The sequence below is a fragment of the Bombyx mandarina genome, chromosome 05 (assembly GCF_030267445.1).
Source record: "Bombyx mandarina strain Sakado chromosome 05, ASM3026744v2".
NCBI lineage: Eukaryota > Metazoa > Arthropoda > Insecta > Lepidoptera > Bombycidae > Bombyx > Bombyx mandarina.
The window spans coordinates 10,076,111-10,099,793 of NC_143212.1; the positions used below are offsets into that span (position 1 = coordinate 10,076,111).

The following is a 23,683-nucleotide window of genomic DNA, read 5'->3' on the forward strand; positions in this document are numbered from 1 at the left end:
ATTATTTCCTTATTACCTACGTCTTGCGAACAAGCCGATTAACGGCGGTAAAAAAAATATAATTTATTCTACCCGTATACGGTTTCGAGAGATCGGCGCATCTTTTGATATACTTCATCCACTGATCATAAGTGGTCCATAACCACATCAATTACAAGTTATGGCACGGACGGAACAAAAGCATGCCAACAACTCGTACAAGAGTTGCATGTCAGCGTAAATATAATTAGTGCAGAAGGCTTAGTATTATGTTTTACCATTGGAATAATTGGAATTGTTCAAATATTAAATAAATTATCGTATATTCCTTCTTTTAAATTGAATAAATATATAAATTTTTTCAGTAAATTTATAAAAATGTAGAAAACGTGGATAGCTCTCTTCAACTTTTTTTAAGATTTGAATTAAAATACGTTATGTTTATTAAATTTAATAATATAAAATTAGCTTCAGAATTAATAATATATTATCATAAATATATTTTGTAAAATCACTCGGTGTGTCCCGTGACTTTGCCTGCCTTCTATTTGTTTTTGGCAATGAATGAAACACCTTGAATTTTCCCAGTATAAAGAGAGCCGCTTGTTTAGTTCATGTGCTATCTGTAGATATGTAGATCCTTTGACATGTAAAATGACGATCCGACGAACACACTTGAGTGTTGTAACTACTGTAGGAGATATATCCAGCGCTACCGCGGTCATGTCCATTACTGTTATAAAATGGGTACTGTATGTTGTAAACTATATCTAGGGTATATACTATCTTTGCGTAAGTATAAAAGTGCTAAAGGTGATTATTTAAGGATTGAGGACAGTAGTGTCTGATTATTCATCCAGGCATCACGCATAAAATTCTATTATAGATGAATTCTGATAAAACTCTTTGTTATCAAACTGTTTACACAGGATGTGCCCCGTCACAGCTGCTAAATGTATATCTCTGTATAATCATTTAACTACAGAAAAGTTTCATTTTATTTAGACCCCAAGTGTAAAAAGTAGAGGCACCTTCTTCACAACACAGTAAGCAGAGTATTTTCGCGCAATCGCGGGCCCATGCTGTATTAACATATTAAAATTATAAAACTAAATACTTTGAAATAGTGCGCATGCTGTGATATTTTTTTTGTGGCACGAAAAATAAAACTTATGCGTTTATTGCCACAAAACAAAGCTCTGTGTGTGGGAAGATACGCATTGTGTTTACAAAGCCTTTTTATTTAGTTTCACGATCATACACTCGCGCGGGTCTCTTCCATTATAATTAAACAAATATTTTATTTTAATTAATAATTTATCGAAGACGTCTCTCTTACAATGCTTTTTGCATTACACGATGTAATTTACATCGGGATATACAAAGGAATATTATATTGCTGTTTTATCTATAAGATATTGTCATAAATTATCCGGCTCGTTTGGATACAACGTTTCGCCATTAGTGTTGTTGTTTGTAACGGAGCAGATAATATTCCCGTTTCGAGCCTCGGCATTTCTGTATCGACGTAGGTATACTGCAATTACACCTCAAAGATTTGTTAGCAACCATTTCAGTTGTGGTCCAAAATAAAGGGGTTTGAATGTGAAGATGATGTGAGTGAGATATGAATTTCCAGCCTCAATGGACTCAATGGTAGATTATAGCGGAACGAAGTTGCATATGAGTGTGCTCAAAGTTAGCACCAACCCACTTAAAAATAACTACTCACTTCTTACAAACATAAGAGGAATAAGTAAAATATACTTTTGAGATAATGCGATCAAATGATAACATAAGAATAAAGATTAATCTGTCTATATAATGTCTTATTGCTGGATTGAAAAAGACAGTTAATATTTTGTGTGTAATCACTTAAAACACAATCTAGTATTATACATATTTTTATTTTTGAAATTACCTGAAGGTAAATCCAGCATAGTAAAAAAGTTTCTCGTAGTTTGAACCGTAGGCAGCGGCTTGGCTCTGCCCCTGGCATTGCTGAAGTCCATGGGCGACGGTAACTACTCACCATTAGGTGGGCCGTATGCTCGTCTGCCTACAAGGGTAATAAAAAAATAAAAATCCTACCTAAATCCAAATGTGAATGTAGCAGCGATTACGATTTTTAATTCAATGTCACTGAATTCACAATCGTCCGTGACCACGAAAACTGTAAAGTAATCAAAAAGTCAGAAATAATGTACTGACTATAAAATCGCGAGTTTAAATCGTACAAATAATTTTCATTATTTCACTGAATTGTTAGGCTCTACAGCGTAACAAACAAATGAGTGTGGTTGGGTAATTGGCGATTTAATTTAGCATAATAGTTTCATACTAAATTTTTTACTATCACAATACACATTCTTGAACTAAATGATAGTAGAATATTCAGCATTCAACTACTCTATGCTAGAATTATCTCTTTTGGTATGAAACACAAATACGAGACAATCAATAAGCGCTGGATGACAACTGTCGTTTTTAGTTGTATAGTTTTTTTTTAATTGCCATTGTAGGCAAACGAGCATACGGCCCACCTGACGGTAAGTGGTCACCGTCGCTCATGGACGTCAGCAATGCCAGGGGCAGAGCCAAGCCGCTGCTTACCGTAAATAGAATAACAGTAAGCATCTCTTCCTGTGTTTCATAAAATGCGGCTTAAGGATTCACCAGAGCATGGGCTAGCAGAATTCTTTGAGTATTTTACCAGCGCACGACGATCGCCAACTGGTATTTTTACTAATAGGAGAGGGTGCAGTAGGTTCTCTTGCTTATTTGCTCTGAGAATAAATTCTGCGTCCAAGTTGAAGTATAGCAGAGCAGTTACATGTACATTACTATTAATAAGACTTCAAGTCAATAAGGTGGTTAAGTGAAACATACTTTACGATTATATAAATAAACACTAATTAAAAAAAACTAAATATATTGGCATTAACTTTACAGCTTTATCTGTACAGTGAGTTTATTTACTTTTTATATTAAATTATTGTGGCTTAGAGAAAGAAAAAAGAACCAAATCGCCATAATATCATACAAAAATTATGAAAGTAAGTCTGAGAAAATAAGAGCTTAACAAAATCAAATTACCAAGATAAATAGGTAGCATTAATAAATGAAAAAGGTAAGACATAACATTATTTAAAAAGAACAAAAGAAACAAAACAAGAAGTCAGTACGGTGTCATATTATTATATTACTAGCGACCCGCCCTCGCTTCGCTTCGGAAACATTAAAACACACATGAAACCAAAAAAATAAAATAAAAAAAAGTAGCCTATGTTCATCAGGGACAATGTCGGCTTCTAATGGAAAAATAATTTTTCAAATCGGTCCAGTAGTTTCGGAGCCTATTCGAAACAAACAAACAAACAAATCTTTCCTCTTTATAATATTAATATAGATCAAAGTAAATTGTACATATTTTTTTATCATTAACATTAAAATATAGACGAATAAAATTATAAATAGAAATATCGATTGTATGTCATTAAATTATTCGGTATATCAAACTAATTTGGCTAGATAAATATGTCAAACTAAACCACTGTTAAAGTTTTAAGTACATTACTTTTATTTTATTATTATAGTATTTTACTATAGTATTTATAGTATTTTGCTTATACTTATTATCAAATGTATAAAATGAATAGCTGTTCGTTAGTCTCGCTAAAACTCGAGAACGGCTGGACCGATTTGGCTAATTTTAGTCATGAATTATTTGTGGATAAATGAACAATGGTAACAATTTTGTTTTTCCTTTGATGTGTCCTTCGTCGGACGGATTCCTTTTGTTTGTTTTAAGTTTATTTTATACAAAAGTTTAGGTCTATTATTTATCGATTAAGGCACTACGAAGTCTGCCGGGTCAGCTGGTAGTATATATTTTACGTATAATAGTATTTTACTTTTAAATGTTTAAAAATAAAAATCGATAATTTGAATCGGTATATCTTATTGCTTGTACCGTTTAAGTAACGCGGTGTGTTCGCGGCGCGGCGCCACGGCTCGTCCGCCCACGCGTCGCACGCATCGCGATCACGAGCTTTCACAACCAGCGGGAATATCATCTACTATGGCCCAATACGCTTCGAACTAATGTACAAAGTAATTTTAACTTAATTTCATTAAAATTATTACCCAATAAAACTACTAGAGAATTTCTGCCGAGAAGTATTCATGCGATTCGATTTGATTTAAAAGGCAGGACAGTCATAATTCTGATGGTCTGTTTGGACTCCGGATCCAGATATTTGAATCTTTCGTCCAGCATTCAGGAGTACTTACTAAGTACGGCACCACTCAATACATAATATGCATAGCTTATCATTACGAATATGACATATTGTTTTACCTTATCTTTTTGGTTTGCTCTGGTTGAAATCTACTAATTTAACTTTATTAAAGAACATTATTTTATGTGATACAAACGTTTAAAAACGGCTTCGCTCGCGTAAATTACAAAAATGTCGCCGGATCTTTTCAGTGGGTCGCGATTCCGATTCGGTGTTAGACTCTGCGAAGCAGTGCTATTGCTTAGGCTAGTATTAACAAATTCTCTCAGGTTGAGCCCGTGAGCTCACTTACTCATCCAGACGTAGCTGGAGTTACCCCTTAGGCTGCCAGCAAACAGGTAGGGGAAAAAAAGTTAAATTCTACGTTAATAGTACTTTATCTATGGTGAAAGAAACCTCAGTTTTTTCAAAATTTCGTGATGTTCAGTAATTACAATCGTGAAGACGATAGATAATAAGATTTCATCATAATTCATTCATATAATTTCTGTATTGCTTTTGGTAAAATTGCTGTTGGTAAAAAAAAAGTATCTTAAAAGGTAGCTGCAGCAAAAGAATGATTTAATATTGGATAACGTACGAGAGAAATTTCAAATCAGAATTCTTTTAACTGAGTCGTTTAATTGATTCTCGCAGAGCATTTGATTTTATCATGAACGTGATTTTAGCTGTATTTGAATAAAGCTCTCCCTTATTTTCCACCGGGAGGCTCCTGCGCAGATAGCCTTCAGTCCAGTCAGTCGGCGGAGTGCAGCGCGTACGCACGCGTGTGACGCAACACACGTTCCCCCAGAGGACCGATCGTTTTGTTTACAAACATTACCGTAACGTACGATTGTGAGAATTCCATCTACGCTCGGATGATGTTACTTGAATACGCATAATTGCTTGTAAATCGCACTGATAATATCGAATAAGAATTAATTCGAAATGATTTTCTTTAAGTGAGATGTCAACGCCTCGATCCTTTAATAAGCCGTCGCAGCCACTTTATGTGCTACTGCGGACATAAACAATGTGCATAATGTGACAGAAACATTGGTTGCGATCACACTTAGTGGTGTCAAACAAGATCTCGCGATATGAAGCTCTTGATGCTTATTGTTTATGTTATCGCTCTGACGATTTTCGTCGGAGGCGAATTAAAGATACGAGGTAAAGTGAGGAAGAGATTCACCGTTCACCGAAGACATAGAGCTGTATTGCCGCCTTGCAATTTCAACGAAACAATTATTGCCGACGAGTGGTCCTTAATGGAAGCCATTGGAAAATCTAAATACATATTTACGGGTAAAGTTTTAAATGTGAGAAAAATGAAATCGGTCGATGAAAATAAAGGTAAAAGATCAAATTTGTATCGTGTTCACTTGCGTCGAATTTTGAAGGGGGATGTTAACGACTTGAAAATGTTTCTAAAAGTGGAAGGATCTTTGGATGATTCGTTGAGTGGCTCAATACTTATAGCTGAAAGACCTAGAGCCCAGGAGCTATGTGCGCCGTCGCCTCGGCCGCGTCTCTCTGCAATATTCCTTAGCAACGAAGGCTTGCTCGTCGATGTTGGTAGAGGACCTATTCCAAGGCTGCGTATCGTAACTGATCCGGTGCCGTTGACTTTGTACCACTTGGATCGAATCAATGCTGCCGTTAAAGGTAAGTCCAAAAATAATGATAATTTAAAACGTTTCCTTGTCAAAATCGATATCGGTTTGCGATATCAGATTTATTCATATCGATTTTTAAGAGTTGTAATATTAAGAACGTTCAAGCAGAAGGTTAATAGGATTGAACTCGATGAGTCGAAACCGATTTATCTTTACCATCTACGATAATGCGTAGGTGTTTGTATCCATAATGCACGTTACCGCACTATGGCATTAAGAAGTGAGCCTGATCGACATCTTGACATCTGTTCGTTAACTTAATGGAGTGAATGCCTTCGGTACGTTTGTGCTCGGTCCGATGATGCATAACAAACATAGCTCTAGTTAACCACACAAGGATCAATCAATATCACGGTACGAGATTATCGGTAAAGCAAATACGTACTAATTAGTTAAATAAACATTTCCCAAAATGTTTAACAAATGATTTAAAAAAAAGTTGTTTTGGTAACATCTGTTACAGTCTTATTCATAATCTTTTAAATGCTATCATTCACGAAATAAATATTTCTGATACCACATTTTTAAGGCTAAAATTATTTCAATATCTTCGGGACCATTTGTAAAAGAGGATTGCGCAAAGTGAAGGAATATAAATAATATAACGCCGAGATGGTCTTTAATTGAATTCGCAGTGGGTCACGAATAGACTTTACTTCGAGTCAAATACTCGGCGATAAATTTTATTGCGAAAGCCATTTTAACCTCAAAATTCCAAGAAGATCCAATTTAAACCTCGCATAATCCGGGGACGAGATAAGTATCGAGCCAGCTCGTCTCCAGACTCCAACCGTCGGGCGCATACACACATACAAACTTCGAATGTATTGCATGTCCTTTATCTCACCCATCGTGCATTTCCAGATCATAGTACGTAGCTTCGTAACGTATACAGACCCTATGCAGTCCACGTGTCGTTTTACACGACGAAGCGATCATATCAGTACAAAGACTGCACGATCCGTGAGAAACCATTCAGATAATCACGAAAACTCGTTGTATACGTATGAGCTTTATTCCTTCATTACACATTAATGGGCAAATATTGAAGATCGCGTGAGACAAAGCAGGGAAATAAAAAAAACCTGGGAGTTTCTTAAGGACGGGAGTGTTGAAATAAATGATACTCTACTTCGTATCTTAAAATCATCGAAAGAGGGTGTATACTAATAGATTGCGGGGAAAGTTTTGAATATAACGTATATTTATTGATCACGATATTATTATCTTTGTACCTACCACACACGAAGATCATGTATGGTGGCATACCTTTGATATTAACGATCGTATCGTATATTTAATAATTGTTATTGAATCAGTGGGTAATTAAAACAGATTCTGTCAATAACCGGCTCCGAATGACCTTGCTACCTGTTGCTCGGTGGGAGTTGACAAACATTTCAGAATGTAGGGACTATTTATTTTTCTGTAATTTTTAATCACTAAATGAATAAAGTTAGTTCAATGCAACAAAAGCTTTTAAATATATTTTTTTAATTGCGTAGATTGGTGGAGCTCACAGCCTACCTGGTGTTAAGTGGTTACTGGAGACCATAGACATCTACAACGTAAGTGCTGCCACCCACCTTGAGATATGAGTTATAGTGAGATATGAGGTCTCAGTATAGTTAAAACGGCTGCCCCACCCCTCAAACCGAAACGCATTACTGCTTCACGTCAGAAATATGCAGGGTGGTAGTACCTACTCGTGCGAACTCACAAGAGGTCCTACCACCAGTAATTACGCAAACTATAATTAAATTATTTGAAAGATTACGTACAATTGAATTCAATAGAAAAATTATGAACAAAATTTATTAATAGCGTTATCAGTTGTTGCTGGAGTTATTGTTCTAAATTTTTTAAATACCATTTTCAGTTTTTCAATTCGGGTAAAGTTGTTGTCAATCAATATGTTTATTAAAATTGTGGAGCATTTGACAAAATAACGATGTAAAGTACGACGTTGAAGATTCGTCAAGAAAGCAAGCGAGGGAACTCGCCCGCCCACGCTTGTACCACTTTCCAAATTCCTCTAGTAAGCGCTTGCAATCGTCTATGTACGTGCGACGATACCTAACAACGTTTTCAAGTCTTGTTTCTACCCAACTGTCACAGAAGGAGGGTGATGTCGAGCGTTTCAATGCACGTAAACACGTCTAGGTTTTGGCACAGTACACTATGAGATTTCAAATTTTGAGGGAACGTTAGGTTCGTGTTAATTGTGAAATAATGTTGATAGGTAGACGACTCAAAAAGCCCAAATGTTCACGATTGACGTCCACGGCGAAGGAATAACATCGTGTAATAAAAATCAAACCCGTAAAATTATAATTTGTGTAATTACTCTTGTGAGTCCGCGCGGGTAGGTACCACCACCCTGCCTATTTCTGCCGTGAAGCAGTAATGCGTTTCGGTTTGAAGGGGGGGTAGCCGTTGTAACTATAGTGAGACCCTAGAACTTATTTACAGGTGCATTTACGTTGTAGATGTCTATGGGCTCCAGTAACCACTTAATACCAGGTGGGCTGTGAGCTCGTCTACCCATCTAAGCAATAAATAAAAATAAACCATAGTATGTAATGACAGTATGAATGCCGCAGAAAATCTTGAAACGTCAGTAAGAATGTGGAACTGTATTGTAACGATAGCTGCCCTATCCTTAAAACTGGAGCCCATTAATACTTCGCGGTAGAAATAGGCAGGATGGTAATTTGATTATATAACAAGACGTGTCGTGAAGTTGTTCGTGAACACGTATTTGATAAATGTTCTTTGAAAAATTATTTCCTGCTTTAGGATTAGTTACACGTCATGACATGTCTTTGTTCGAACGAGGCTTGCGGAGAGTATTTAATGGTAAGCAGCGGCTTGGCTTTGCCCCTGGCGTTGCTCACGTCCATGAACGTGACCACTTACCATCAGGTGGGCCGTATGCTCGTCTGCCTACAAAGATAATAAAAAGTTAATAAAAAAAAGTCCTATTACTAGAAATTTCTACATCGGATGCCTTACCCAGGCTATGTAGGATTTTTAAAAATTTTCAGCTTGTTACCTATATCTATAATAATTGAAAATGAGTTAGCAGTCCAATATACCATATACACTAGTACATAGAATCCACCTTTTTTTTATTAAGCAATAGTTACCAATCTTAGACATTATTGCGTAAATTCCGAAAATAAAATGGCGGAGGCGTTATCGAAGGTTGTTTCAAGTTGTCTAATCTGTTCGAGGCTCGATTATTATTCTGAGGTGCGTATTCTATTATCGAAGTTTACGCCGGTAACATGTCCGCTAAATTACTCCTACAATTTACTAATTACTAATACGATCGTGGCTGAAACAATAACTGCTGTAAAACGCAGGAATGTTGAGAAACACAATTAGTGAGAAAGTTTTATATTTAGTTTGTGTAGAGCATTTGTTGGCGATAGTTCCATGAATATTCAAGAGCTTACACTAACGGGACGTATCGCAGTGGCTGTTAAGTTGCACCGTGTTGAGAGCTTGTCTACTAATTATTATCTAGTTTATGAAATACATTCCATTACGGAACCAAACTCAATTGTTAAACAGTATGATATGTTAAAGGAAAGTTATTAAGTATAGTCACTTTATATGAATTGCGGAAACAGCGCAACTTTTGACTACTAAATCAAGTACAATACCAATTAGCACTACGCTAATTAGCTAGGTTATCTCAGGAGGTGGAGAAAGATAAAACGTAAGTACGTGAGTTGGTACGCTGATGAAGGTTGCATCAAATTGCGAGGTCTACCAGTCTAGTCGCGAGGCTGCGCAGGCGCACGCGTCTCGATGGCGCCAAAGCTGCCACTTGCGCAACATTGTGACCGTCGCGTGTTTACGATACGTCCCGAACAGTCCCGATCAAAAAGTTTCTACATGCCGACTGAAATGGCCACTATACATACCCACTTGCATGTGACGTAAAAAAACAGAAAAAAAAATGAAGGTTCAAATTTTGGTTTTAACGCTTTATTGCTTCACGACAATTCATGCACAGCTTCGTATTAGGGGTGTTACGAGAAAACGGGATACAGTTTACCACCGCATGAAAGATACAAAAAGTCCTAAATGTGTTTTAAACGAGACGATAACTAATGACTACGAGATTCTGTCGTCAGCCGTCTCTGAATCTAAATATATTTTCGCAGCCAGGGTCTTGAGCGTGAAAAAGATAAAACGTGGCAAGAAGCCTAACGTTAAAGTGTTTATGTTCTACAAACTGTACGTACGGCTCGTTATGAAAGGCGATGTTGAGGAGTTAAGAAGTCACGTATTTTCAGGAGACGAGCACACGTTGAATGGAGCGATTGTGTTTGTCGACTGGCTTCGGACGAATAAGTGCGCTTACAAACTGTATAGGCATTCTTCGGGTATATTTTTGAGTGATGGTTTTGACGAAGACTCGAGCGTCGGCAGAAAGCCGAGCCTACGACTTTTGAACGAGCCTCTACCATTGTCGCTTTACGATTTGGATAGAGTGAATGCCGCATTGAAAGGTAAATGTTTACTGCCATATATGTTGGCTTTTGGTGTTAGTTGGACGTCCCATCTTAATTTTACTGCTGTGTCATTTTTAGGTACTTGACAATTTTTATTGTAAACAGCGCTATATTGCTGTTTACATCTAAGGATTAGGGAAAAAAAAGCATTTTAGCTGCAGCTGTCTAATTGTAAGACAAAAGCGTGAATCATTAGCATTTATGATTGTTCATAAAGTAGTCCTGGACGGAAATATTTTAAGAAAGCTACTTCACAAATTTGTAGTGCTATTCTTTGCTTTTGACCGATGGCAGAAATCAAAAATAAAGCTAGCTTTAAACAAATTTCAATGCTACAATACAAGGTACAGCTAATTTAAGTAAACGATATTGATATAAGCGTGCTTGTTTACTTGGCTGATTTACATTGGTCCAGTGATTGTTGACAGTAATCGTCAGTGAATATCGTCTCAATAATTATTTTACACATTTCTAGTTTGTTTGTCAAAAACCAGTGGTTATTGACAAGTATTTATGAACGATAGTGATGCTATTTTTTGATACGTGATGCCAAAGTTTTGTGAGGTAGATGCTTGCCATAGTTACAGATAATAGACGGGAGCTCTATAATATTGGATTCAGCAGTTGATGAATATGCTATAACATCAAAATTAAATCAGATTTAAAGCCATAATTTCGAGATAATTGCTACGCCAGCGCGGCGTGTTCATGTATTATTTACTAGTATATGCATACTCTGAAATTATAATTTTACAATATTTTGGTGGTGCTGATGACAGTCTAATTATTGAAGAGAATGGAAACTTTATCATATAAACGGGTGAAAAAGTTTGCTATTTGTTACAAAAAAAATACGTTTTTTGTTTGCAATCAAATCTTTCATTTATGAAACTTTTAAATAGACCATTTACAGAATCATTACTGCCCTATACCAGAAAGGCATCCGTGGGCGGAGGTCACAGACGTCGTACGCCATGCAATTTACTTCACGTTAAACTATAATGTCTTATGCACCATTGCCTTTACATTATGACTTGCCTTCCTACGTTCGAATGTTGCTTAACTGAGCTCTTGGCAAATAAAATCCAAATAAGGTGGTATTGATAACAATACCTCAAGTCCGCTTCGACTTAAGGTTCTTGTTTAATGAACTCATACTCGTTACAGATACTTCAAAGTTTGATGATTGGTAATAAAAAAGATACGTAAAATTATAATTGAAAATCCAATTGATATGTAAAGAGTATTTACTGTCAACAAAAATAAATAAGCAATAAAAACAATTTGAAATTAACGGCTAAGTAAAAAATACAGGTATACGCGAGGGGATTGATTGGCATTGTTCCATACACGCAACTTCTATTGCGCGTGCTTCTTCATTAGTTACTTTCTATGATAGATACTAAATGCACACGTGTATTTGATTCCCTGGTAATTTAAGGTTATGTTTAATCAAATTATATGGCATTAATTTTACTCGTGTGCTATAAAATTCTGTTACCTAATATCTAATAGAACTTGATAAACTTTCCACCAATCAAATCTAAAGTACAGTAATACTGTTTGAAATTGTTCCTCGTAGGTATGAAATAAACATAAATTCTAATACCTATCCATTGAATTTGATTTGGATTATTAAATTATATAAAATTTACTCAAATTTTGGGCAAATAGTTCAAAAGATCAAAGTTTGCTTGCTGGAGGTTTGGTTAATGAATCGCGCAGTATGCGTCGCAATATTTTTCCGCTGCCGGTCTTTGGTATCTCGTTTACGAATCTGACTCCACCACGCAATTGTTTCCATGAGGAAACCTAAAAAAAAATGGTTTTTTAAATTAAATTTTGCAGTAAATGTGATTGAAAACATTGAAACAAATCTCCATCATTCTGGTAAGATGGCCGTTTCTATCAATCTATCTATCTAGTTTTGTTCAGATAGATAGTTCTATTTCTGAACGTGAACTATAATAAACTCGTGAAGTCATTTTTATGTTTATAATATTCATTTTAAGAACCAAAACATTTCAAGAAATCTGTACATAAATTACGAGTAAATATTACCTTCATGAAAGACAATTAGTCGAATATGAAAGAAGTTTAAAATTAAATAGTTTGCATATATAATATATTATTATTATTATTATTATTAAAGTTACTTTAATTTTCGCTTGTTATGTATGAAGTACGCGGGTGGCGATAATAAAATTGAATAGATTGTGTAAAGTATCTATTTAAGATATGACATATCTTTTGACCATTCGCAGGATTCAATCGTTGATAAATCTAATCTAATTTACTGCCAAATTGATAATAATATTTAGGTACAATAACATACCTAGTCAGGTCATAAATTCTGTCACATGTTTAATGTAAAATAATTCAAACAAGTTTATTCATTATGTAACCATTCATATACCAAAATGAACTTAACAAAACATAGATTCTTATGACACTAAAGTTTATTCAAAATGACCTCCGTGATTTTGAATACAGACCTTCAATCTGCGCGGCTAGTCGTCTATCGCAGCACGAACGAGGTCCATGTCAATATCAGCGGCTGCCTTAATCAAGGATGTATTGAGTGACTCCAAATTGGGATAAGGCTTTGAGCACGCCTTTTCCTCCAAGTGTTGCCATATCTTGGAATCTAACGGATTCAAATCTGGACTGGAGGAGGGCCAGTCTTCGTGCCGGATGAAGTCGATTTCACGCGCCGCCATTGTGTGCTCTTCGCTCTATGAGCTGGCGCCGAATCTTGTTGGAATACCCAGTGCCTGTTATTGAACATGGTATGAGAAACAGGTTCCACAAGGTTCGTCAGGACTGTATTTTGATACACAACTGCATTCGTTTTTACACCTTTCTCACAAAAATGTACCTCTGTTAAGCCCCAATAAGAAACTCCCAACCATACCATGAGCGAGGATGGAAAATGACCTCGTTGGACACGCGGAATACGGTTGCTCGCTTCTTCACTATTGTGTGCGTACACCTTATCATTTTGTTTGTTGTAGCTCTCTTCTACTGTAAAAATTTTTTCATCCGAAAAAAGAATTTCCCGATATTTTTTTCCCGCGTACCGCTTCAAGAAAGCGCGGCATCTCTTCAGCCTCAGGTCCATTAGACGAGCATTCAAACGATGTCCTGTTTTTCTTCGATATGCCCGAAGCCCTAAATCTTCATTTAACACCCTTTTGACCGTGGTTCTGCATAACCCCATCTGAAGGGCCAACAGTTTCTGCTTACGTTTGGGATTTCTTTGAATTCGCGCCTTCACAGCTTTTATCACTGCTGGAGTCCTAACAGACCGAGGGCGACCACTTCTTGACCTGTCATCTACACTAGAGTCTTCATTGTATCGTTTAATGGTTCGATAAACGAATCTTTTAGTTATATTAAAATTTTTCAGTATGTTAAAAAAATTGGCGCGTAACCGCAACGATGCAACGCAATAACTGCAACACGGTCTTCTTTAAGCGTCCACTCCATATTTAAAAATGAGTAAAATTCTAAAAGTATACATTTTTATTTTCATAAACAATTCGAAATTCGAATTCAATAAACTTTTTTGTGGCCAGCATTCTAAAAGAAAAGTTTTTACTGTACAATACTTATGACCTGACTAGTTATTATCGCGAAATTCTCAATGTTTGTCACTTACGAATAGTTATTATGGCATACGGATAACTATCGATGGGGTAAGCAAGCTTATGGGCAATCTTGTGCTATATGATTGCGGAGTACGTTACACAAAGTGATACCAACCAAGCTATTCACAATAACATTTTAGGACATTTATAACAATTATATAGCCATGAAAGTAAAATTCATTTACCCTCGCAGCCACGAAATCAATCAATTCTTTTTCAGTAACTTTAGAATTTGGTTTTTTGACTACAAATGCTGTAGGCAATTCTCCAACAAGAGGGTCTGGTGCCCCTGCGACTCCAACATCTTGAACAGCGTCATGCTGCAATAATATTGCTTCAAGCTCTGATGGTGCAACCTGCAAGTTTTACAACTTTCACTGTAGTGTATATCCAATAAAATTAAATTTTGAATTTGAAAATTGTCAAGTGTCAACTTGACGAATGATTTCATGACGATATTACGATAATTGTGTAGAGTTGATAGTTTTTCAGAATTAGCGGTTTTGTTTTTGTTTTGTAGACGTTAAAGGAGCTCATGAGATATAATATTCAACTAAACAGATTTTTTTTAGAGAATACGACACATACGTTGCTAAGACTTAAAAAAAAGAAAAAAAATATTTATCCTTTGTACTCTCTCAATTTAATTATCGATACTGCTTTTTCCTTATGTTGAGCGAAGATAAACAATCAAAAGAGAAGAAAAAGAAAAGAAAGGAATAAATCCATTAAGATATTTCAAGACTTTCAGGACTTTAAACAAAGTATCTAGAGTATCATCAGTTAAAAACTAAATATATGAAGCATCTTGTGATTTTGAATGTAATCTAACCCAAAGGCGGATCGTTTTCATTAATTTTACTGGGGAGAAATTTACTTATTAAAGAACGATATTGTCAAGATATTTTTTCAAACTTGTAACGGTTCCTTAAAATTAAATCCTGTATTTTGATCTGGTATGATCGTGTTTGAATACAAGTTACTGTTGGATTGCCTAGTATTTGATTTACCTGTCCAGCCTTGTATTTGATCAGCTCTTTAATTCTATCAACGATATAAAAGTATCCTTCATTGTCATAATACGCAATATCTCCTGTTTTATAAAATCCTTCTTCATCTAAATCTTCATTTATATCTTTTCCAATGTAATCTTCAAACAATACAGGACCTTTGACGCATATTTCACCATTTTGGTTAGGACCTAAGGTTTTTCGTGTTTCCACATCAACAACCTGAAAATTATAATATTAAGTCTGTAGTATAAAGCCACGAAAAAAAGATCAGGTTATTAGATAATAGGCTTAATGTAAATATTAAGGTTTTTACCTTTACTATATTTCCTTCCACAACTTTTCCTACACTGCCAAGTTTGTTATTGTCCTCTCTTTCTTCAGTTAATGCTCCTGTGGTTTCTGTCATACCATACCCTTGAAGAACATGTTTTAAGCCGGTGAATCTGGTAAATGAATTGAATTTTAGTTATGGTGAGGTCTACTTTAGCGGAATTAATTACCAAGTAAACAAAACTCACTAAGAATTAGAAGATATTAAAGTGGTTATTGTAAAATACCTTTTCTTTATGCTGGTCATGACTGATGAATCCAAAGGAGCTCCTCCACAGTACATAATTTGTACAGAGCTCACGTCATATTTGTCGATTAATTTGGATTTAGTTAAAATAACAAGTAGAGGAGGTACCATTAGTAGAATTCCAGCCTGAAAATATACGAGATTAATCAAACCTATTTTTAGAGTTTAAGCTCCCTTTATTATTTTATTCTGATTCTTCAAATATATTTACAGCTTTGGAGAAAATACAGGACAGTCATTCGTGTTTATTAAATTAAAAAAAAAAGTTCTCGGAACTTACCTTGTATTTCTCAATACACTGTAGATACACGTCTTCTTGAAATTTGTTTAGGTATAAAACAGTTCTGTTCTTGCTTATATTTAATAAGGTTAAGATTATTCCCACTGTATTACACCATGGTGCTAAAGTTAAAACAACCAAGTCTTTTTGACAAAATCTACAAAAAATTGTAAAATTAGTGAGAAGCAAAATTTCAAATAAATGAGGCAAAAGAAAAAAAAATGCGTACGATTTTTGAAAGCCAGTAACTAGTAAGTTGCGATGCGTTAATTTCACTCCTTTAGGTAGTCCAGTTGTTCCCGAAGAGTAAAGAATTATTGACGTACTATCGGTTCCTGAAAACAATATTCAAGTTGAATGATGTAAGGTATCTTGATATCTCCACCGTAAGGCGTCATGTAGGCTCACCTAATGTGGGCTTTGCAGACACCCGATGGAGAGCCGTGACGAAAATTGAGCGAGGTCTTGAGGCTTTTAGCAAAACCTATTCAAGCAAAGGCTTATACTCAGTTATAATAGTTACTGAACATAAGCTTTTGCTCAGTATTGATAGCAATGAAATCTTTCTCTTTGCCGTCTGTGTTTTGGAATTGCAATCCAATAGAGAAATCCGCAAACAGTATTAAAAAGAAAATATTTAATGTAACCAAAATTAAACTCACCATTGAAATCCTTCGATTGAAAGTCATTGAAATGAGTATATTTTGTGACAAGATCTTTAAAACTAGTGACGTCTTTGTCGTCAGATATTCCAAATAGAAAGAATTTCTGCACAATATTTAATTCCTTCAAAGTTACATAAAACTCCTTGTAAGCACTTGGAGACAGGAATATGTAATTCGGTTTCGATATTTTAGTTGTATGTATGAATTCACCTGAAAATTATACTTTAATTTATTAATTAAAACTTCATGATTATTTTACTTTATTTAATACGTACTTTTGCTATATGCACTGTTTATGAAAGTAACCGTAGCTCCTGTACAAAGCACAGCTATAGTTGTAGTCAGATACTCTGTCCTGTTTTCACTGCAAATAGCTACTACATCGCCTTTCCCAATGCCAAGTTGTTTAATAGCAGAAGCTATATTTACAATTTGCTGTGTCATTTCGCCAAATGTCAATTTCTCTCCGCTAGCTCCATTGATCTTGAGAACATGAATTAGTCATTATTTGATTTGCAATTCGACGATCTTTCATAACTTATGACCAAATGCTTACCAAAGCCACTTTTGCTTTTTCTTTCGAAAGTCTCTCCAATAAAAATTTTCCATAATTCATGTGATTCGGAAACGAAAAATTTTGCTCTCCATAAATTATACCCGCATTTTGCTTTTCTTTTTCCATTCTGCACAAGTTGTTTTGTAATCACTAACACGAGAATACTGAGCTTGTATCGTTGTGACATCGTATAATATAAGATTACCGAATTCAAGGTTGCAAGACCTGATAACAGGTTATGTCATAAGATATGAATTAGATTCATGTTTTTTTGTAGTTATTATCAAATAAATTAGAGTAATATTAACTAACGTAATATTATGTTGAGAAAATTGTCCTGTCACTTCTTGTCAATTTTGAATGAATTTGTGTTAAAGTAATGTACCAAAAAACCCACTGAGAATAACTGAATGATTTTTCTACTAAGCTACCATACTCGTTCTCAATATACATATGAATGCTCAAAGTAAACAATGTTGAAGTTAAAATATATTGATATTGAAAGGCTCTTAAAAAAATTATTGAGCACTTTCTTGTTACTTTGTGCTGTTGTTTATAAAATGTTCTTTAATCATTTCAGGAAACTCGAGATGTTTCCTGTAAGCTGAGATTGTTGAATATATTTCGATCTCCTATTTCCTTAAAAAGTTTATTTACAGAATAGCAGAATGTAGTAATCGATTTAGTACAGTATCCTATCAATTGAATTTAGATAAATCAATTCTTCGTATTAGCTATTTTAATTGTTGATATGAAAGATTATGAGTTAAATGTCTAATTAGATGAATTTTAGATCAATATGACTTTAAAATTATCGTGCGTGTGCTTCAGTAAGTTAGAAGCAGTTTAGCTGATCCAGATTTAACGGGCGTATAAAACAAATACATTTTACATATTTGCGTTGTGGAGATTTTGTCAATTTGGACTGAGAGCATACCTGTGTTCGCTCTACAACCTATAATTGTTTTTCAGGAGAAATAGTAAAAAACGGTTGTAAATATCTGTACGTAACCTATCTCCGTTCGAGTAATATCGTTTCACGGATTATAAGTTGGAGTTAAATGACTATCGGAGCCCTTATATATTGCCACGTAAATTCCGCAAACCATCATGAGAAATTAAGTCGAAGTCTCATTTTATATATTGATTGATAGTGGCACTTACGTGTGAAGTTTTACAATACGATGTACGACCACTAATTACGTAAATTTATAAATTAACTCTGCCACGCTGGATGCAAATTGATCCGTCGTTAGGTATATCACGGATGAATCTAGAATATACGTACACCTTAAAAGCCATAAGTTGGTAAACATGATTTGTTAGTTCGCCTTCGTGCAGGACCGGCTCGCCCACGTTCAAACCGGAGATCTTCTCACAAACATGACTCATAGCACCATGATTATTATGTATAACATAAATATCCAAGGGGACCTCAATTCGAATGAAGAAAACGTACGTTCTGTAAGGCTCCTGTAGGTAAATTGAATGGGAAACATGTTTGTCCAATTTGAGCATTACTGTTTGTTGTTTTTCTTAACTGCCATAGATGAGCATCTGAGCTGCAGTGGAAATCTGCTCCTGTATTTTTAAGCCGCAATGGAATGCAATAGTAGCTTTGACATCGCGTTGTAGGGTAGGTAGCGGCATTCGCGTTATAACAAGATCTAATAAAATCAGATGACTGCATCTACTCATATCATAGTCATATTTTTGCATTAACCATGCAACGATCTGGACGCGTGATTACTTTTGGGTTAACTAAGCAGAGTAGTGGGAACAACTGCAGATTATAACATATTAAACCCGCTTACGACAATTTTAAGAATACCTTGTAGACATATAGACATGTTCCAAACAACAACATTCCTACCATCAAGCTATCAAATCAAGACATTCTATCGGTGAAAGATTTTCCCTTTGTTATTTCCTACCACTGGTATTTTTTTTTTCTGAGCTCTGCATCGAGATATTATGTACATGGAGCTCTGTATAAAATCTATTTATTGCACTAAAACAAAATGGGTGTATGGGCACAGGCATATTAGAATTGCGTATTTAAAAAAATAATCTATTAACAAAATAAAAAGTTAAGTACTATACGAGGAAGGTTAAAATATAAAATTTAAGTCTACTACCTGTTCTTTGAGAACCATTCCAGATAGATGTTAGTTTTGTTTTTTATTTCACTAAATAAACCATTTAATGCACACGTCCTCTTGTGTTTGAGTCGTTATGTTTAATGTGGTCCGGGTCGGCTTAATGAAACGACCCCCTAGTGATAAGACAGTTCATGGAGACGTCATGAGTCCAGTGCCTTAAACATTATGTCCTGATTTGTAAAATCAATGTTTTTTGTTTGTTTGTGTTTGAAAAAGTGTTGTTTGTGTGTTGTTTAATGTATAACGAGTAAAATATAATAATAATAATAAAAATTTATTTATTAACCTTGAAAACATTTACACATAACAGTTTGCTAAAAACTCTCCACACTAGGCACTGCCTGTCTCGTGGAGAGTTTTTTACAGGAGTATCTTAAAACTAGTAATAATAATAATGATCGTGCAATAATGAACCAAAGATAAAAGCGGTATATTCCAGCTCAACTGATAATAAATAGAGAAAATATAGATTGGCGGCACAAAAGTGAAGGGTGAAAAAAATGCACGATAATACTTTTCGATTAAAGCTTATAATTCTTTTGTCACGTTTTGCAAAATAGATCAGTGCTTTTAAGCGCGTGACGAATTGCGCACGCCGACGCGACGTAACAAAATATTTGTTTCATTGTTAAGATTGTGTATCTAGATTTGAGACAAAGGTACGCATTATTTTTGTGCGAATGTGATGTTTCAGTAGATAAATAAATTTTGTGACTATTGAGTTGCTAAATAATTATGTTATGCCAAATAACTGTAATATAATTTCTTTAATTTGTTATTTTTAATTGTTACTTATGTTTATGCATGTGTAATATAAGTAATATCTTGTAATTTTAATTAGGTTTGTCTAAGACACAATAGTTCCTATAGGCGTATATATAAGATTTTTTAAAGCAAATCTTAATTTCCACAAAAAAATGTATCCTGAATGACATGTTCTTTTTTCAGCTAGTGCAGGCGTAACGTGGAGCAAGCGAAACCTACTCAAGAGTTAATAATTCTAGCTCTTTCTCACTTTAATAATAATAAAATCTATATATTAATACGTGAAGGAAAAACTTTGTATCCCTTTTTACGAAAATTACGCAGACGCAGGAGTATGAAATTTCCCACACTTATAGAGAATATAGAGAAGGAGTGCAGAATGTTAATATTATTTTAAATATGCCTAAAAATACATTAAATCAATAAAAAAAATATTACACACACTACCATGTATTTGACGCACACACACATGCATACTATTTATTTATTGTCAAACTTTTGTTCTTGACGTCTAGGCGTCTGTGGTCATAGACCTATAAAGTATCTGTGGTCAAATTGAGATTAAATTAAATATTGTTTGTCTTTATTAATATTTTTCTATAGTGTAGTCTTAGCGAAAAGCCGGTGTGCGTATTCGTCCGGGCTGATGTCTGTTGTCGCCGTCTTCGGGGCCTCGAACAACGGGACCTGTCCCTCTTGTGGCTGCGCGTGGATCACGGGGGCCGTAGCCGAATCTACGCGTGCCTGTACAGGTCCCACAGCAGTGATGCAGGTTCAGCTCTGTTTGAGCATGTGCAAGAGGGGACTAACCGCGTGCTTGAGCAGTACCCATCTGCGGAGGTGGTGGTTCTTGGAGACTTTAACGCTCACCACCAAGAGTGGTTGGGGTCCAGAACCACTGACCTCCCGGGTCGGGCTGCCTACGATTTCGCCTTGGCCTACGGCTTCTCCCAGCTGGTGACACAGCCCACCCGTGTCCTAGATATCGAGGGGCACGAGCCTTCTTTGTTAGACCTTCTGCTGACCACAGATCCGGCCGGATACAGTGTGGTGGTCGACGCTCCGCTTGGATCGTCTGATCACTGCCTTATTCGTGCTGCCGTACCACTCTCTCGTCCTGATCGTCGAACGACGACCGGGTATCGAAGAGTTTGGCGGTATATGTCAGCAGATTGGGAAGGATTGCGTGAATTTTACGCATCCTACCCATGGGGGCGGTTCTGCTTTTCCTCTGCTGATCCTGACGTCTGTGCGGACCGTCTTGAAGACGTGGTGCTCCAGGGGATGGAATTGTTTATTCCCTCCTCTGAAGTGCCCGTTGGGGGTCGCAGCAGACCCTGGTATAACAATGCCAGCAGGGATGCTGCATACCTCAAGCGGTCCGCATACGTGGCATGGGATAATGCCAGGAGACGTCGGGATCCTAACATCTCAGGGGAAAGGCGGAAATATAACGCCGCTTCCAGGTCCTACAAGAAGGTAATTGCCAAGGCGAAGTCGGAGCACGTTGCTAGAGTTGGCGAGCGATTGAAAAGCTATCCCTCCGGGAGCCGTGCTTTTTGGTCGCTCGCCAAAGCTGCAGAAGGAAACTTTTGCAGGTCAAGTCTCCCACCACTGCGCAAGTCCGATGACAATCTGGCCCACAGCGCGAAAGAGAAGGCTGACCTTCTGGTCAAACTCTTTGCCTCGAACTCGATTGTGGACGACGGGGGTGCCACACCACCGAACATCCCCCGGTGTGATAGCTCCCTGCCGGATATCTGCTTCACACAGTGTGCAGTCAGGCGGGAGCTCCGACTCCTGGACGTCCATAAGTCGAGTGGTGCGCCTCTGAGCTGAAACCTGCGCTAACGCGTTTGTATCGCCTCTCTTATTGCACTAACAGGGTTCCGTCTTCATGGAAGACCGCCCACGTTCACCCTATCCTCAAGAAGGGTGACCGGTCGGACCCATCGAGTTACATGTGAAGTGTTAGTCAAATTAAACCACCCGCACAGTTTTTAAAAACACTTTCAGTTTTATTGTCTTATAATATTATATTAAGAACAAACACATAGAAGGGGAAGAGGAAACAACAATAATAACAATAAACAGACTTCAACTATAAGCTAAAATTACGCAAGACTATGCGCAAGCACTGCGAAGCGGGTTAGCAGGTAAAATCATGCGAGTATCCGACGGCAAGGCAGTTTACGGACTGCTGGTGAAGTGCGCGCGGGGGCCACCCGTAGCGCTTGCGCACGGTGCGTCATTGCTGACTATATACAAAGAATGTTTGTCCCAAAAAACAGACAATATTAAAAATCAACATAATTTTTAAATATAATAATTCTACATCTAATATAATTTCAAAGTTATTATAAACAAAGTCAAACTTATACAATAATAATAATAATAATACATAGTTACACTACATCACCCCCCTCCAGAGACCGGGTTACGGGCGATAATATTGCGGAAACTTCACTCTACGCCCTGATCTAGTTCTCCTGATGACACCTTCATCGGCATCGAGGACAACTGGGTCTGTAGTATCAGGTGAATCTGTGTGAGTGTATGTATGTGTGGGTGATGGTGTATGTGTGGTATCTGAATCGTGCAGTATGTAGGCCGGCTTGATGCGGTCGATAGATACTGCGACGTTTTTACCGTTTAGGATTATTCTAAACACTTTGTCACCACGCTGTAAGACTTCATGAGGTCCAGAATATGCTTGTTTAAGCGAACCTCCCAATGTATCATCCCTCAAAAATATATGGGATGCTGTTGCTAAGTCCTTAAAGATGAATGTACGCTTACCGCCGTGACGAGAGGCTGGTGTGGGTCGTAGGTCTTTAACAAACTTGCGAAGTCGTGCCATGTAATCTGTTACGTTGACGGTATCGCTTACTTCGGGGTTAAAAAATTCTCCTGGTAAACGTAGCGCTTCTCCATATAAAAGTTCTGCAGATGATGCTCGGAGGTCGTCTTTAACTGCACTACGGATCCCTAGCAAAACAAGTGGAAGCGATTCAACCCAACTGTCGTTGGCATGACATATAATAGCAGCTTTAAGCTGTCTGTGGAATCGCTCCACGAGTCCATTGCTTTGGGGATGATAAGCAGTGGTCCGTCGGTGTTGAAATCCGGACAGTTGTGACAAATTTTTGAACAGCTCCGATTGAAACTGACTGCCACGGTCAGAAATAATGTCCGTTGGGCAGCCGAACCGCGATATCCATCCGCTAATTAGTGCTTTTGCAACAGTTTCGGCACTTATGTCTGGCAAGGGTATTGCCTCAGGCCATCGCGTAAATCTATCAATGGCTGTAAGACAATATTTATTGCCGTGTGAAACCGGTAATGGACCGATTAAGTCTATATGGACGAATGTGAACCTAGCTCGTGGTACTTTGAAGGCAGCGATGGGCGAATAAACGTGACGTGTAACTTTAGAGCGCTGGCAAGCTAAGCAGGTACGTACCCACTCTCTGCAGTCTTTTCGAACTCCAGGCCACACGTATCGCTCAGAAACTAGTTTCGCCGTCGCATTGGCGCCAGGGTGA

At 36.8% G+C, this 23,683-nt stretch overlaps 2 protein-coding genes across 3 annotated transcripts in view; one reads left to right on the forward strand and one right to left on the reverse strand.

Annotated features, from left to right (window-relative positions):
- Positions 1–5,027: 5,027 nt before the first annotated feature.
- LOC114252606 (agrin) overlaps positions 5,028–23,683 on the forward strand; it is a 189,990-nt gene continuing 171,334 nt past the window's right edge. Inside the window, exon 1 of one of the 2 annotated variants that reach the window (XM_089727695.1) lies at positions 5,028–5,930. In XM_089727695.1, the coding sequence (XP_089583821.1) occupies positions 5,363–5,930 (568 nt within the window). In that variant the 5' untranslated portion in view covers positions 5,028–5,362. Of the gene's footprint in view, positions 5,931–9,718; positions 10,468–23,683 lie in introns of those variants that run through there. The other variant, XM_089727696.1, reaches the window with a different exon arrangement.
- Positions 11,700–17,921, reverse strand: LOC114252626 (luciferin 4-monooxygenase). The gene is made up of 10 exons (XM_028187185.2): positions 17,212–17,921; positions 16,931–17,138; positions 16,653–16,865; positions 16,220–16,325; positions 15,991–16,147; positions 15,691–15,836; positions 15,447–15,576; positions 15,131–15,352; positions 14,306–14,476; positions 11,700–12,282 (listed from the first exon to the last, which is right to left on the reverse strand). The coding sequence occupies exons 1-10, from the start codon at positions 17,335–17,337 to the stop codon at positions 12,154–12,156; spliced, it is 1,608 nt and encodes a 535-aa protein (XP_028042986.2). The 5' UTR covers positions 17,338–17,921; the 3' UTR covers positions 11,700–12,153.